This window comes from Hoplias malabaricus, chromosome Y, assembly GCF_029633855.1.
Source record: "Hoplias malabaricus isolate fHopMal1 chromosome Y, fHopMal1.hap1, whole genome shotgun sequence".
Lineage (NCBI taxonomy): Eukaryota > Metazoa > Chordata > Actinopteri > Characiformes > Erythrinidae > Hoplias > Hoplias malabaricus.
Genome location: NC_089820.1, coordinates 41,623,538 through 41,641,952, shown reverse-complemented (window position 1 = coordinate 41,641,952; position 18,415 = coordinate 41,623,538). Strand labels below are relative to the sequence as shown.

General features: G+C 38.8%; 1 protein-coding gene across 3 annotated transcripts in view; it reads right to left on the bottom strand.

The window, feature by feature from the left end:
* Positions 1–18,415, bottom strand: part of LOC136679518 (85/88 kDa calcium-independent phospholipase A2-like) — a 31,119-nt gene that overhangs the window by 11,084 nt on the left and 1,620 nt on the right. For all 3 annotated transcript variants that reach the window (XR_010796555.1, XM_066658100.1, XM_066658101.1), the window contains exons 4-10: positions 15,533–15,748; positions 12,979–13,159; positions 11,539–11,726; positions 11,011–11,107; positions 6,927–7,109; positions 2,113–2,221; positions 61–177 (exon numbers count right to left, since the gene is read on the bottom strand). Coding sequence is in view for 2 of the 3 variants with exons in the window: in XM_066658100.1 (XP_066514197.1) it covers positions 61–177; positions 2,113–2,221; positions 6,927–7,109; positions 11,011–11,107; positions 11,539–11,726; positions 12,979–13,159; positions 15,533–15,748 (1,091 nt within the window). In the remaining variant the exon portion in view is untranslated. The remainder of the gene's footprint in view (positions 1–60; positions 178–2,112; positions 2,222–6,926; positions 7,110–11,010; positions 11,108–11,538; positions 11,727–12,978; positions 13,160–15,532; positions 15,749–18,415) is intronic.

Below are 18,415 nucleotides of genomic sequence, written 5' to 3'. Positions count from 1 at the left end.
GAGAGGAGTGAGGCAGAAAGAATCCAGAACTGTTTAAACATTAGTTTTTGGGGGTGTTACCTATGGTGGAAGGTTGAGCTCTCCTGGTGTTGGGGAGCAGGATATCAGGGGATGGAGGATGACAGCGCTCAACCCCAACACTACACAGCATCTTTAACAACACCTTACGATTTGGGCCTTTAAACAAAGCCACGGGTTAATGAGTCCAACACATGCACATACATTCAGAGAGAGAGAGAGAGAGAGAGAGAGAGAGAGAGAGAGAGAGAGACAGAGGAATATACAAGAAGAAAGGAGAGAGAAAGAGTAAAAGGAGAGAGTAGATGAACAAATGAATTGAGTACGTGAGAACACAAATCAAAACCATGCATATAAATATTAAAATATAGAGTTTTCACGCATGTCCTTTGTGTTTGGTTTTGCACTGGACCTCTGCGACTAATGCTAACAATATTCTATCAGCACAATGTCAAAGGAAAACCTCACTCAATACCCTGCGTTATCTAGGACTCCACTAATCACACAGTGCCAGCAACCTCTGAGGACATGAAGCAAATGCTTCCATGCAAAATAAATTCCGAACTTACTTAAGACCTGGTAATGTTTAAGTTGGAGCTTCTGAGAAAGACATAACCACATCAGTATCAAAGCTCCAGTGCACAACTGAAGGCAAACATACTTTAACTAAACCCCATTACCAGAAATGTTGGGACATTTGTAAAAAAGAAAGATTAATAAATAAAATTATTAAAAATAAATGAATTCAATGCTTTTTTCTTGTTTTCAGTAAACAACTTGTTTGTATTTTGGACTTGTTTGTAACTTGGACAATAGGCTGCTATGTTTATCAGTGAGGCATAACAATTTTTTATGCAGTGCCATCTGGAGGCATGGGGATCACGCTCAACCAACACGTGTCCAGCCTTACTCTACATGGACTAGTAGTTCTGAATCGTTTTACAAAAACAAGCATGGTAGAATATAAAAGACCTAAATTCTTTACAAAAAATGAAGCTTCACTTAAAGTGATGAGCAATGACCAATATTTGCTCTTGTTCATTTTATATGCACTGGCTTATAGTGAGATGTTTAAATCCAGAGCGACCTATGTTTCCTATAATCTATTCACTGATATTTTGCCCCTGTCCCACATTTGTGGGAGTGCAAAGCAGGCATTTTACCAAAAATGGCCCAACTTTTCTGGAAATAGGTTTTTTGAATAAGTATTTGAAAAAATATTTAATAAATTTGATGCAAATTGAAAAGTGTGTATATTATATTTTATTTTTGCCAAATTATTGCTTTAAAGCTCACTGAGAAAATGTCTGTAAAAAACAACCCTTCAAACACTTTTTAATTTAAAAAAAAAAAGGACAAGTATGCTTGGAAACCCCATGAACTGATAATTTTATAGCCTTTCAAAACACTGTAATGTAGCACAACATAGCTCACGCTGTACCATGGAATACATTAATCAGGTAATGAAAGTTAATACAATATTTACAACTGAATATAAATACTGTATTTTCAGCAAAACATTAGCTTGCTATTTACATTTTCACATGCCTCATAATGTCATGCGCAAGACCATTATGAACATTCATAACTGATGCTGACTCACTTTTCAACATTCACATGTATACAGTCTCAATCTCTCTCCTTCCTCTCCCTCAACTCTTTCACCTGTGTCTCTCTTCCAAAACGTTCTCATATTGGTCTCCCTCTCCCATCTCTCACTTATTTTTTTTTCTCTCCTTTCCCCATCTCTCTCACTTTTCCTTCCTCCTTACTTCTCATATATCTTTATTTCTTTCTCGTCTGTCTCTTTCTTATTTCTTTTTTCTCATCTTTCTTTTCCCCCTCCCTCATTCTCATAGCTTTTCCCTCTCTCTCCAATCCTACTTTCATTTACTCCCCTTGCCTCCCTCTTTCTCACTCTCCTCTCCCTCACCTCTTACTCATTTCTCACAGATATTGCTCTTTCTCTCATGTCTCTCTCTTCCTCATACAATTATCTTTCTGACTCTCTCTTTGTCTAATTCCCTACCTCCCTCTTCCTCCTTACTTCCTTTTGCTCCCAATTCCTCCTTTCCCTTTCTCTCCGTCTCTCACCTTTGCTGGTCCGGGCTGCTATAAGTCCTGGTGTCTCTCCAAGGTCATTGTGCACTTCCACGTCAGCTCCAAACACAATCAGAGCTTTAATCAGATCCATGTTATCCAACTACAGCAGAAAAACAAGCACACAAACAAAGTGAGGTCATTAAAAGGACAGAATAAATTTTCCCTTTACATTAAATGTAGCTCATCAGCCAAGACATGTTTCTTGTTTGAAATCTGGGCTGGACAAATCTCAAGCTTTGAGGCACCTGGGTTTAGATGTTCTATGTGTCTATTACGTATTTTAAGGGAATGTCTACAATTGTGGTGAAACAGCCCTAAGCTCTGCGTCTTTTAAGGTGGAATGATATGTTTGGGGGACAACAATGACTATTGTTTTTACATGGCTGAAATTTAACTTGCCTGTAAGTTTTTATTATTGAATTACCACAGAAACTCATTTGTTACTTGAGTTGTTTAGTTTTGTAGCACTTATACAGTTAGCTATCTCCCAAGTTTGGAACCATTTCTACCTTAAGTGATCTCCATCCATCCATTATCTGTAACTGCTTATCCAGTTCAGGATCGTGGTGGGTCCAGAGCCTACCTGGAATCATTGGGCGCAAGGCAGGTATACACCCTGGAGGGGGCGCCAGTCCTTCATAGGGCAACACAGACACACACGCACTCACACATTCACTCACATTCTCACACCTACGGACAATTTTGAGTTGGCAATCTACCCACCAACGTGTGTTTTTGGACTGTGGGAGGAAACCGGAGCACCTGCAGGAAACCCCACACGGACACATGGAGAACACACCAACTCCTCACAGACAGTCACCTGGAGCTATGTGACTGCAACACTACCTGCTGCAACAAGGTGCCACCCCCTTAAGTGATCTGAAACAGCAAATATGAGCCAATAACATAGCAAGAGGCGATTTACAGGTTCCTCGCAGTCTTTGAGTAAATTTTGCTTACTTTTGCAAGTATGAGGCTTTATATGCCATTGCAATGTTAATGGGTATTTTCATATATGCTGCATTTCTGAGTGTGATCTCTCTGTGGACCTCTCAGTCACTGTGTTTTGAGATGCAGAGTGTGGAGCAGAATAAGTTGGGGGTTATTGTGAGTGTGAGCTCTGTGGGCCTCTCAGTCTGTGTGTGGGGAGAAGAGTGGAGTGTGCAAAGTAGAGGAGCTTACATTTGTAAGTATCAGGCCTTACATGCCATTGCAGTGATGTTGGATAGTGTGTGTGCGCCACACCTTTAGGACCACCACCTTGTTTCTACAATCTATTCTCTGATTTTTACAGACATTCAGACAATTTGTTGCTCTGTATACTCTTTTTCCCCTCTTTCATGCTGTTCTTCAATGGTCAGGACCTCAACTGGACCCCTACTTAGCAGGTATGAGTTAAGTGGTGGATCATTCTCAGTGCAGCACTGCCATCTGGTGGTAGTGTGTTAGTGTGTGTTGTGCTGATAGAAGTGGATCAGATACAGCAATGCGGCAGGAGTTTTAAATCAATGTGTTTAAATCAATTTGTTAAACACACACACACCTTGTTGGTCCACCTTGTAGATGTAATGTCAGAGACAGTAAATCATCTGATGTTGCAGTGTGTGTTGGTCATCCTCTGGTCCTTCATCAGTGGACAGCTGGATGTTCTTGGTTGTTGGACTACTCTCAATCCAGCACTGACACAGAGATTTAAAAACTCCAACACTTAATCATACATGCTCTTTGGGGGTCCTGACCATTGATGAATAGGGCAAAAGGGAACAAACAAGGTATGCAGAGCTAGAAGTAGACTCCAGTCTGTAACTATTGAACTACAAATTGGTCCTATGGTCAGTGGAGCTGAGTTAATGGACAGAGAATGTAGAAACAAGGAGGTGTTCATAATGTTATGGTTGATTAGTATATTGGTAGCATTGGAAGGTGTATGATCTATGATCCTTTTTATTGGTCAGTGTAGAGAGAGAGAGCGAGCACAAGATAAAATGAGAGAGAGCGTCAGAGACCCACAGCAGAGACGGATCCTGACTGACTCAGTGACCACAGCTTGGTCATAGAGAAGGGCAGGTATAAACAGTCCTGGCTGCCCAGAGAGACGAGAATGTGTGGTCACTGTGAGAGCGGAGAGGTAGAGATAGAGATGCAGTTCCTATATATATATATTCGTTATATCTTTTTGTAAACATTGTCAAAATCTTTATTCACTACTTTTGTCCCTTATTTGGTAACTATTTGCTGCTTTTATTTTACCTTTGTATTCTCTGTTCTGTTCTTGCTGTAATGCTTTGGCGATATTGTTCTAATAACAGTCATGCCAATAAAGCTGTTTGAATCTGAATCAGAGAGAGAGAGGCAGAGAGGGGAGTGGTGATACTGGGCCTCAAAAATGCTTTTGTCATATGTTATGAAAATGCACAAGTTTTTTCATATGGGCTTCAGAAAAGATCTATACATTTTGTTGTTACTGTTGAATCCTTAGGTGTTGCTATAATACATTACAAAATTATTTTAAGTTATTGTCCTATTGTAGCGCCCCCTGTATGTGCATGTTGATCATATTTGGCACACTTCTTCAGAGTGATATTTGGGTGTTTTTTAAATGTTGGGCTTTTTCTATTCAGGTTTTTGTAATTTGCATATTTTTGTAAATTTTTATTTGAAAGGAAAACATATGGCATCTTTCTGCAGTAATGAGGACGTAAAAAATAAATAGCTTACATACAATTTATCCTCTCTCATGCACTCAATAAACCTATTGAGTTTTTGTTTAGCGCAGCTTAAATTGAGGAAAGGCTGTCTCTGGGGCTGTGTGAGAGCGACACTACCTGTTTCACCACAGTGCTGTCCATATATAAATAGAAATTTCTAATTAATTGATGAATGAGCTAGTAATTAAAGAGTGGATAATTATAAAGTGTATATTGTTTGGCTTTAATATTCACATAAAAGAACATACAAGTCATATTCATGCAGATACACTAGCTGTGAGTGTGGCCTGAGCAATATAATATACTCGGCAGGATCAACTGTCCCAGTCTGGTCCTGCTGGGACTTCCCAAACACAATAGACAGGTTTTGAGCACACAAACAGACTTGAGAACTAGTGAATTGTGAGGAAACATCTTCTGAATTTTATATAAAGTGTTTTTTGTTGACAATCAGTAACTACATCTTTAAGTCTTATTTATCAAGCTGCTCATATACATACAGCGGGTGAAATAAGTATACGACACATGACTAATTAACGACACTTAGACTGCAAACAGGTGGACTACATTTCACTAAGCATGTGACTTCTAAAGGCAATTGGTTGCACCAGAACTTTTTAGTGGCTTCATAGCAAAGGGGATGAATACATATGCACATGCCAATTTTCAGTTTTTTATTTCCAATTTATTTTCTTTTTTTTCATATATTTTTCTCATTACACTTCGCCAACTTAGATTAAATTACAATTACAATTAAGTTAAAAAAAAAAAAAAAAAAAAAAACAAACATGCCGCGACCCTGAACTGGATAAGCGAGTAATGAATGAACTAATTAAAAAAACATTTAAATACAGGTTGTAATGTAACAAAATAGATAAAAAGCCAGTGGAAGTGAACGGTTTATAGAGATGCAACTGACCAAACAGATGTCAGTAACAACCCATCCAATCCACATACACAAAGACATCAAACCACAGATGTCCATAAATTAAGTTTTGTAATGACGAGAAATGACACAGGGAAAAAGTAATGACCGCATGAAGAAAGAGAAAACAATAAGAAATGCACTCAACTGCCATGACCTGTACGCATGGCCTCACCACGCAAGTCTCCATTGCTGAAGAATAAGCATGTTGAAGTGCGTTTAAAGTTTGCACAAAACATTTAGACAAGCTTGGAGAATATAGTCTGGTCAGATGAGACCAAAATTAAATTATTTGGATGCCATAATACACACCATGTTAGGAAGTCAAAAGGCACTGCATGTCACCCCAAAAACACCATACCAACACTGAAATTTGGAGGTGGTAACATCATGGTGTTGGGCTGTTTTTCAGCATATGGCACTGGCATGCTGCATATAATTGAAGGAAGGATGAATGGACAAATGTACCAAGACATTCTTGATAAAAATCTGCTGCCATTTACCACGATGATGAAGATGTATTAAATATATTTCAGTAAGTGTGTTCAATACTTTTTTGTGTCATTTCTCATTAATACAAATACTGTTACTGTAGTGGTACCCTCAAGGGTACATATACTCTACAATAAATAAATAAATAAATGTAGATTTTAAAATTGTGTGGATTTCATACGCCCAATTTAATCTCCATTATATTAATTATATTAATTTATTTTACATTCTATAATGAAATCTTACAAAATATTCACCTCTCTTTCTGGACTGGATTTTAAAAACTTTAAAGCTATATTTACTCTGAATTCCTTCACTATAAGCTGTCGTCAAACAAAATCTCATATCTCCATTTTTGCCATAAATGTGTTATATTGAATTTTATTCAACATTTTCGTTCTCCTTATGATGTGTTTTTTTTTTCCTGAGAGTGATAGTACTGTATGTTTGTGTTTACTTCACACTCAGAAAAAAGGTGAAAATAAGAAATGTATTTTATTTTTTTTTTAGTTAAAGACAATTATATTATAAAAATGTACAATTATTACCCTTTTATTCTGGATATGGCCATACAGACCCATTAAGGCTTACAATTGGACAACTGATTGTTCCTTTAATAAATAAAAGTAGACCCCTAGATTGTCTGACTTTCTGACAGTGTAAGGACAAATCACACGTACCTTCATGGCCAGGTGCAGCGCCGTGTTTCCATGCTCTCCTTTAATGTTGGGGTTAGCTCCGTGGGTGAGCAGCGTCATGGCGGCCTCAAAGCGCCCCCTCTTGGTCAGGATGTGTAATGGACTCTCGCCTGTTTTGCTGAGGTAGTTCACGTTGCAGTCATGATCCAGCAACAGACGGCTCATCTACGGACCAGAGGAATGTTAATATACACCTTCAAAGACGTAAGTCACAGGTGAAAATTTGGGCGCACCTGGCTTTGTTATAATTACACTTTCTGCCACTGACATGTTTATTTTATAGTATAAGGCAGTGGTTCCCAAACTGGGGGGGCACTTGCAGGGTAGTGCAGCAAGGCAAATGCTTACATACATTAAAAGTATATCACTTATAATTCCATTGTAGTGGCTTATCACTTTATGTTTTGTTAAATAAGAAGTTGCTATTTTGTATGAATTACAGTTAGAAATTTATTCCAGAGGTGTTTGGAAGCAAAAAGTACACATGTATGAGAGTGAAGGTCTCAAAAATATTCCTATCTATAAAAGGGGACACGGCAAAAAAAAAATTGGGAACCACTGGTTTAAGTCATGTTGCTGTAAGAGCTAGTGCTCTATGACCATAACTTTGTAGTTCTAGAATTACTGATTAAATCCAATTGATGCTGTGCATAACTTGTTTGCTCCCTTTTACTTTGTCCTTTTGCGGTCATGACCTCAAATGGAGTATCACAGAGAATTAATCTGCAAGAGGTGGGGGGAGGGGGCTGTTAATATACAGTCCTGATCACCATTATTGGCATCCCTCCTTTTTTTGCGTAACCTGTACTATCTTAGGAAATAAATTGAAAATATCACATTTATATCATAAGGATTTTTTAATTGGAGGTTCAAAGTAATGTAAGAATGAACAATGTTTTTCAGGCATCACGCTGGCGCCCCCTCCAGGGTGTGATCCTATTTTGCGCTCAATGATTCCGGTTAGGATCCGGACCCACTGCAACCCTGAACTGGATAAGCAGTTACAGACAACGAATGAATGAATGAACAATGTTTTCCAGCTTACATGTTTTAATTGCAAAGACGAAACAGGAAGAAAAAAAAAACATGGCATGGGCAGTAATAAAGACACCCCTGCTTAGTATTTAGTTTCACACCCTTTGGCAGTGATGACAGCCTCCAAACATTTTTGTAACCATCTATAAGCTTATTTAACTTCTTCTGAGATTTCACGACTGCACTGTAAACATGGATTTCACTTTGCAGCAGGTAGGGAGAGCTCAGGAGCCAAAAAGCCGATTCTTACACTGTATTCCTTTAACTGTAGGTAGGGTGTCCTTTTCCTGATACGCTTCTGATGGGTCTAATTGATTTAAAATATATAATGTCCTTTAAAAACTAATCATAGAACTGTATTATCCTTTAAAGGAACTGACATATGTCTAAAAGTTTAAAAGGATCTCTAGGCCCAAATAAAGAGTGGAAAAATATCAGGTGTTGGTCAAGAGATTATCAAAGGCTGTGAAAAACAAAGACATAATTAATGAGAAGAAAAGGGAGTATGGGAAAAAGTAAAATGGCCCCGAGGATAGGATAAGAAACTTTTTTATAATAAAAAGGACACAAACTTTGAACCTAACAGTGACTAATAAACAACGTCTGAAGAGCTAACCGGAAGCAGAAGCCATGTGTACATGGGGAATAAGGTACTTTCTAGATGTAATGGGATCCAACTCAGCTTGTGAAATGTATAAAAAAAAGGGTGGGGTGATATTTGTATCACCCCGAATACTGTATAAAAATGAGAGCTTCATGAATGCTTTTTGTATGTCTTCCTAGACCTATGCAGGTAAATGTGCCTATATCTTAACCTGCTTAAATAAAAAAAAAAAAATGGGACCTGTTCTCATTTTCCCTGAAACCTGTGTCTGTGAAATCTTTGAAAGAAGTTCCGACACTTTGAAAACCTTTTCCGACACTTCATTGTGCCGTCTGTAAACTGTTGGTGTGCATTGCTAAAAAGCTCTATTTTTGTTTCATCTGTCCACAGAACATTTTCCTAGAAGGATTGTGTCTTTTCTTCAGCAAAGTTTCTTCCTTGGTCTTCGCCCATAAAGATCTGCTTGGTTAGGTATGCAGCGTATGGTACTTGTTGAAACCATGACCCCAGACTCTTCCAGGTGGGCCTTCAGCTCTGTGGTTGTTTCACATGTTTTTTCCACCATTCGCACCAACCACCTTTTCCTCTTCCCTCCACAAGGGAGGTTACTGAGAGTTTCTTGTTTGGCAAACTTCTTAATAACATTGCGCACTGTTGAAACAGGTATACCAAGGTCTTTGGAGATGGCCTTATACACTTTGGCGGTCTTGTGCTTGCTAATAATAGCAGTTCTGATGCCCTCGCACAGCTCCTTTGTCTTCACCATTGTGACGAAGGAACAAGGTATAACATGTGGCTTTTTAAAACACTGTAGTCATCATTCATTTGGTAATTCATATCACATGGGCACTGGCAATTTATCACAGGTGATTCTTATTTGTGATTTATCACAGATTAATCAAAATATGTTTCCATACTGGGGCAGCACGGTGGTGCAGCAGGTAGTGTCGCAGTCACACAGCTCCAGGGACCTGGAGGTTGTGGGTTCGATTCCCACTCCGGGTGACTGTCTGTGAGGAGTGTGGTGTGTTCTCCGTGTCTGCGTGGGTTTCCTCCCACAGTCCAAAAACACACGTTGGTAGGTGGATTGGCGAACTCAAAAGTGTCCGTAGGTGTGAGTGAATGTGTGTGTGTGTGACTGTGTTGCCCTATGAAGGACTGGCGCCCCCTCCAGGGTGTATTCCTGTTTTGCGCCCAATGATTCCAGGTAGGCTCTGGACCCACCACGACCCTGAACTGGATAAGCGGTTACAGATAATGAATGAATGTTTCCATACTGAATTTACAGTAAAGGGTGCCAATACCAGTGCCGCATTAATCTTTAGGTTTTTCTTTTGTTTCCCCTTTTCATTTTATTTGTTTACGTTGTTTATCATTTGCTCTTTTGTATCAAACATGAGTTCTCAATAGAAAAAAGCTATTACACTTGATAAATTTTCCACATTATTTACTTAAACTTCATGCGTGCCAATAATGGTGAGCAGGACTGTACTTCTAGTCCTGTGCTGTACGTACAAACGTGTCCATGTTGCCCTGTGATGGACTGGTGGCCCATCCAGGTTGTGTTCCTGACTTGCGCCCAGTGATTCCAGACCTACTGTGATCCTGAACTGGATAAACACTTACAGGGCATGAATGAATTAATTAATTAATTAATTAATGAATGAATATTCAAGTACTTTATCAGTTGTCTCAGATTGGCCTTTGACAGGGCATCTTTGGTTTGGACAAGAACAGTCCACCAGTTAAACAGAGGTCAGTGTGCTGCTTAAAAAACTCAACCACAAAAAACAACACCACACCATCATGTCAATATCACTGCAGTGCTAAGAATGATTCACCAACCAAAAAATACCTGCTTTGTGGTGGTATATGGGGGATCCTGACCATTAAAGAACAAAGTAAAAGAGGGTTAACAAAATATGCAGAGTAATAGTACTACATAGTACACTCATGTGGTACGTGTATAGGAACAGTGAAATCATTTTAATGCTTTGGCTGCTCTGTTTATAAGCTATATTAAAAATTGTAGCTATTGTGATTGGGAAATTGTGATTCTGATTTAAAACTATAAAGTTATTATATGTTACACATACTACTTTATAATGCTGGGCATAAACAAAGATACAGTTGCTTAAAACACTTAAACAGTATATGAGTTTGTAATGTAAAGTTTCATACTGCATTATGACATTGTTTGACAACAGAAATGCAAACCTTAAAACGTTCTGGTCTTTCCAGTGTTATTATGAACAAATAGTAATGCATGGAGGAGCCATATACACTTTCTTAAGCTAGTAGAACTGCATGAGAGCAATTATACAAAAGGATACCAAAAAGTGTAAGGTATTATTAACCAATATATTATAGATAATTAATATTACATAGCAATCATTATAAGGGGTTTTAATGGGGAGTATTCCTGACCTCAGCAGTTTTGGCCCAGTGTAGAGGGGTTCCCCCATAAACAGGATCCTCTGCATGTAGCTGAGCTGGATTAGCAGCTAGAATTGCCTCAGCACAGCTGGGGAGAGAGAGGGGGAGAAAGAGAGAGTGTATGTGAGAGAGAGGTGCAACAATTATACCCTTTGTTTTAGCCACAGCTTTTTTCATCTGCAAGCTGAGACTTCAGAATAAACAAATAACATAGATTAAAAAAAAAAAAACATGTTCTCACCACAGTGTTACACAAGTATACTCACAGCTATGTTCATGGACATGTGTGAGAAAACCTAGCACAAAATATCTATATCTCAAGGTGTATTTTCTTGTCTGGAATAGAGTACCACCTCTGTAGAATATTTGATGGAAAAGGACTTTATTTATTTTATTAACTCGCTCTTCATCACTGTACTTACATTTTCATAATGACAAAAATGTGTTCTGACAGATCTGGCCCAGTGTGTGAATAACTGTGTTATGTATATCAAGTAGATAAAGTTGCCCCTTCCTCACCCCCTCTCGCTGTACTTTATGGCTGTGTGGATGGGGTATCCCGCACCCCCGATGATGTCACAGCAAGCTCCGCCCCTCATCAGAGCCTTGGCAGTCTCCACCTTCCCAAGACGACAAGCTATGTGCAGTGGCGTTTCCCCAGCAACATTCACCTCATTAATCCCCATACACATTTGAGAGCAGAGCACCTGTAATAAAGAAATATATTCCATCGTCAAACCACAGCTAAATTAATGCACATTTAAAAGGGACATATGAAAATACAATTTCATGACTGCATTAACACATTAACTGGGCAATATGGTGCATCAACCAATCCACAAATTTTCAAATAAAACAACACATTTAGATTTTTGTGCTCTGCTTAAGTTTGAATATAAGGGAAAAAATAAGTCGTTCTGAATTTGTGTGCATCTTATGTAGCTAGCAGATACTTTAGAATTGTTCCGCTGGAGTTTCCGAGTTTCTCCAATCACAGACCTGAACTGAGTTTATGTGAGAGCACAAAGATAAAGTTAAACGGAACCAAATTGATCACTGGGGTATTTTGAAGAGAGCATGTCACAGACCCCAGTGAAATGTGTTAACATGTGGGAAAAAAGGTTATAGGTCCCTTTTAAAGGCTTCTTATTGCTCACTGCTTATTGACAAATACATGTGGCCACCCAACTCATCCAACATTATGTCAGTGAGGTCAGACACTAATGTAGGATGAACAGTTCTGGCCACTCCAGCTTATACAAGTGGTACTAGATTGAATTCCTCCATCCAGATAACCAATGTAACTGCTTCACCACTAAACACTGGCCAGCTTATGAGAAACACCCACCTTCATAGGCCTCTTTATTAGAAACAAATACCTTGTACATAGACCTGTCAGGAGGGTCATCTTTGTGGTCCTTATGTAGTCCCAGAAATAATTGGGATAATTTATAATATTGCCATTTTAAGGTGATTTTATGGCACTGGTAAAATGATAATTTAATAGCAAAAAAATGCAATTACACCCCTTTAAAAAGCAATTAATTTTTAAGAAAAAAATTAAGAATATTTAGACATTGACACATAATGACACATAAACTATGTTTAAAGTAATTTAATAAATAAAACATAAATAAAATAAAACCACAGTTTTTAAATACATTCAAATAAAGGCTCCAGAACAGAGAGACCAGAGAAAACCATAGAAGAGAACAGAGTGAGTGGCTAAAATACAGATTACGTTCATTCGTATGTAAACAAATAAGTAGTAAACACTATGGATTATACTGATTTTAGATAAGTCGATAATGTAGTGAAAGGCTTACCTGTACATCTACACACAGGCCACCTAATTAGATACACATTCTGCTTCCACTCACTGGCCAAAATACATGAAGCCCCATCCTTGTCCAGTACAGAAACACTAGTTTGTGCAGTCATTCCTGGTGTAAGTCTCACCTCTACAATAGATGCTGAGTTCTGTTTGGCTGCACAGTGCATGGGTGTGTCTCCGTTCTTGTCCTTGATGTCAGTTCGAGCCTGACACTCCTCCAAGAGCTCCCGCACGCAGCTGATCTCTCCCCGCTCACATGCGATGTGAAGAGGTGTCTGGCCATGAGTGTTCCGCACATTCATTTGACTGCAACAGATAGAAGACAATAGCATTTTAGCATTTTTAAATAATAGCTAATAACAGTAGTGTGTGTCTCAGTCACCTTACAACTAACAGGTAGCAAACAATATTTTCATTGTATGGACAAATGTGTTGGGACCCATCACCTAATCAATGAATTCAAGTGTTTCATTCAGCTCCAATACCACAGGTGTATGAAATCAAACACAGAGCCATGCACTCTGCCTTCACACACATGGATCATTCTACATGACTCACTAAATTTCAGAGCATTACTGTAATAGACTGTCACCATTGCAACAAGTCAGTTCATGAAGTTTCTTCCCTCCTACACATTCCATGATCAACTGTGAGGGGTATTACTAAAAAGAGGAAATGTGTAGGAACCACAGCAACTCAGCTACAAAATGGCAGACCACATAAATGTGTGGTGGACAAGTGCTGAGTTGCAAAGGGCGTAATATTCGCCAGTACCCTACTGACTTGATAACTGCAAAGTTCCAAACCTCATCTGGCATTAACATTGGTAGAAGAACTGTACCAAGAGCATCATGGCATGGGTTTCCATGGCTGAGCATCTGCATGCAAGCTTTACATTACCAAAGACCATGCCAAGCATTGAGTGGAGTGGTATAAAGTATGCTGGCACTGGACCCTAGAGCAGTAAAAACATGTTATATGCAGTGTTGATTCATGCTTCTCTATCTGGCAGTCTGATAGATGAGTCTAGGTTTGCAGAATGCCTGGAGATTGTTTCCTGCCTGACTGAACTATGCCAGCTATAAGGTTTGATGGAAGAGGAATGCTATGGGTTTTTTTCCCCAGAAGTTGGACTAGGCCCCTTAGTTCCAGTGAAGGAAATGCTTGAAATGCTCTTGCTTGAGCATGCCAGAAAATTTTGGACACCAGTATCTTTCCAAGTTTGTGGGAACAGTTTGGGGAAGACCCTTTTCTGTTTCAGCATGACTGTGTCCCAGTGCACAGATTTGTTTCTGATCCCACAAATGCTCTTTCATTACAAATGGGCAGTAATTCCCACAGAAACATTCCAAAATCTTGTATGAAGCCTTCACAGAAGAGGAGGAGCTATTATAACTGCGGAAGTGGGACCAACGCCCCATGGAATTATGGAATGTTATAAAATCTACTGTCTGTGTCATGTGTATGTGTCCCAATACTTTTGTCAACATAGTGCATGTCATTATTAAGTCATTATTCATTGTTTTTACATTCTTTTTCTGAAAAGTACAAATCACATGAGAACAACCAAACTGTTTTGAAGTTCATAAAAAAATTGTGTTCAAAAGTTTTAGAACACTTCCAAATTTCCCTCTTTTCCAAAGGAAAACACATTTTCATGCAATTCACAAACAATTTTGTCCATTACACAATTCATTTAAATGTATTGGATAATTTTTAAAGAATGAAAATATTTGTATTAAGACCTTTTATATATTTTGCATATAGTCCTATTATCAGGCATTCTCAGTCCTCTGCCTCAATCTATTGGTATAGCTGCCAGTTCAAGATAAGAATGTTATTAGGCTAATTGATTGTCACGATTTGTCAAAGCCATGTCATACGCTGTGGACACTGCTTGATTGGGGCCAATTCTGCAGGTCCCCTAGATAGGTGCAGCCATATTTATGATATATTTAGTGAAATATCTCTGACATATCCAGGCCACTAGATTTTATGTAACAGCTGTTTCACAACATGAAGGATCATCTTTAGAAAAAAATAACTGCTCCTTTAAAATTATAGTGTGTTGAGAAAAATTTCCCAAAATCCTAAAGGTTGCCAACAAGTAAAATCTGTTAAGTGTTACATAGCCGGGCTTGTTTTGTTCTGGAGACTTGAGCCACCATATGTGGTTTCTGAATTCAGCTACTTTAAGGTGCAACCACTGTGGACAGTCATGGACTGAATAATCTCCTTAGAAAAGCATAGCATGAACAAAATTTTAACATGCTCAGTACGAAATGTGAGCTAGAGAGGTATAAAGTGCTCCAGCACTGAGCTGTGGAGCAGCTGATTCGGATTTTCTGGAGTGATGGAGCTCCACCCAATACCTTTTGGATTAGTCAGAGTGATGTTTGTGATCCAGAACTATTCACAATCAATACATGACCTCACTATTTTTCTTGTGGGTCTCTATCATCAAATTCACCTAGCACTATTTAAGTATCTATTGTAAACTATTGTTTAGAGTAGAATTTATTACAGCAGTAAAGTAGGAGCAAACTCCCTATTAGCAGCCTTCTCCTAGTAAATTCTGCAAAACACATTTTAAAGTATTGTAAAATATATAAGTCATCAATATATCTAATTTAAATGGTAAATTCAGCCCTCATTATTAATTTGGCCTTAACCACTCACCTTAAAACATAGTTGTGCTTGAGGCACTCATGAAGACCCGTATCCACCGCAATATGGGCAGAGCTCCAGTCTGGATGGTTCCTTAGGCAGTCTACAATTGGCTGGAACATCTCTGGTTTGAGCGGAGGGCGGAGCGTCTCATAAAATGGGCGGAGCTTAAGGCTGTACTGAGCAAACCAGTTCATAGCATCTTCCTCTGAGCCAACCTGGAACAACCTAGAGAGAAAGAGCAAGTGACTTTGATCTTATAATGGTTTTCATGCTAGAAACCTCAATATCTGATAACTCATCAAAACTGCTTATTAGATAATTCCATTGCAATATCCATCCATCCATCCATTTTCCACCGCTTATCCGGGTCCGGGTCGTGGGGGAAGCAGTCCGAGTAAAGAAATACAATCCATTGCAATACTAAAGACAAAATAAAGAATCTTTAGTCGCTTATCTGTGAAATGATGATAGAGACTGAAATTCCAATTCCAAGTCCAACAAGATAAATATATAATATATACCTATATAAATACTCACATTTTCTGTAATCATTTTATCCTGATCATGGTCATGGTGGGTATAGGGCCTACCCAAACATCACAGGGCTCCAGTGTATCACAGGGCATCACATGCTCACATGGTCACTCACACCAGTGGACAATTTCACACAGTCAATCCAGCTAGCAACACCAAAGACTTCTCAAAGAGACAGTGATTGTGTGTATGGCAGTGACACTAAGTGTGATTAGAAATATTAAAATAAGAAATACTAACATGTTTTTAACCTTTTTTCAAACTATGTATATTATATAATACTATGCTGTAGGAAAAACGGGATGTCTCTCAGAAATTGATAAAAAATAGAAAATTTTTATTACAGCAAGAAGTAGCAAAATACAATGATGTACCATGGATTCAGCGGAACGGGACTGAACACTGAATAATAGAAAAACATTCATTTATTCATTGTCTGTAATCACTTATCCAGTTTAGGGATGCAGCGGGTCCAGAGCCTACCCGGAATCACTGGGCGCAAGGCTGGAACACACCCTGGAGGGGGGCACCAGTACTTCACAGGGCGACATACACTCACACAGTCACTAATAGAAAAACACTGAGTTTATCCATTTAAAATACCGCCTGTGAAAAATGTGATGTCAGTTGTGTATTAATGCAGTCCGTATGCAAATACCACTCCAGAGAGAGAGAGAGAGAGAGAGAGAGAGAGAGAGAAATAAAGCAGAAAATATATATAATAATAATAAATAAATAAATCACCATTTTATCAAATAGTCTAACCCAAACTCACAAGTACTTTTAGATACAATATTATCCCAATAACAGAACAAATTGATGCACATGCTTTTGTAGTGCTTTTTCCTTGATGAAACTCCTCTTTCTTGCCATTTACAAAAACACAATTATAAGGGTTTTTTGTGCAATAAAATGATCATTTTAATGATAATTTAAGTTAAATGATAATTTATAATTTATAAATAAAATTTGTATTTATGGTGGCACGGTGGCGCAGTCACAAAGCTCCAGGGGACTGGTGGTTGTGGGTTCGATTTCCGCTCCGGGTGACTGTCTGTGAGGAGTGTGGTGTGTTCTCCCTGTGTCTGCGCGGGTTTCCTCCGGGTGCTCCGGTTTCCTCCCACTGTCCAAAAACACACGTTGGTAGGTGGATTGGTGACTCCAAAGTATCCGTAGGTGTGAGTGTGTGAGTGAATGTGTGTGTGTGTGTGTGTGTGTGTCTGTGTTGCCCTGTGAAGGACTGGCGCCCAAACCAGGATGTATTCCCGCCTTGCGCCCAATGATTCCAGGTAGGCTCTGGACCCACCGCGACCCTGAACTGGATAAGCGGTTACAGATAATGAATGAATGAAATGAAATAATTTGTATTTAATGGCTGTTATGACTAGGAAAAAAAAACAAATGAAGGTTTGTCTCTGATGTTTGTGCTTGTGCTGAACTGTGGACAAATGAGTGAGAACCTCCACAGTCCATCAGTGTTGATGGAACAAGGGTTTTTTGTAAGAGTTTTGTGATAAGCCAAATAACTAGAGCACAGCATTCTTGTGACTGCCCTAGGAACTTGGAGGATGACAAAGCTTAATGGCCACTCAGTCCAATGTAGTGTGTCAAAATCTCAGTCTATCAGCTCTAATGTTATCTAAGTAATGTCACACAGTCAGCAGAACCAGCCCTTATCCATCCACCATATCAGAGCCAACAACTAACAAGTCTGTATTTTCATGTATGTTCACCAGTATTTGCAACAATATAAAATTGCAAATTAGATTTATTAGCAATATTTACAAAGTTTCAGCTGTAAACCTGTCAAATCAGAATTTAAATATCACAAATAATAAAACATTTACATTTATGCATTTGGCAGACGCTTTTATCCAAAGCGACTTACAAAAGAGGATCTAACATTCAAACTACAGCACAATTTATACAAAATACCTTACACTGAGTGCAATATGCCAGGAAGTAATAAGTGCATTAAAGAAAGACTTTCAGTGCAAGAGATACTCTCGGAAGAGTTGGGTTTTCAAGGATTTCTTGAATGCGGAGAGGGTTTCTGTTGCTCTAATAGTGCTTGGAAGCTCGTTCCACCGGCGTGGTACCAGAGATGAGAATAGCCACAACTGACCTGTACGGGGGGTTGGTCGTGTTAGTTGGCGCTCCTTTGAGGAACGGAGAGGGCAGGTGCTAACGTATGGTTTTAGGAGTCTATTGAGGTAGATGGGAGCAGAACCAGTGAATACTCTGAAGGCCATCATTAGTGATTTAAATTTGATGCGAACAGCTAAGGGTAGCCAATGCAGCTCAACTAATAGGGGTGTGACATGTGCTCTTTTAGGCTGGTTGAAAACCAGGTGTGCT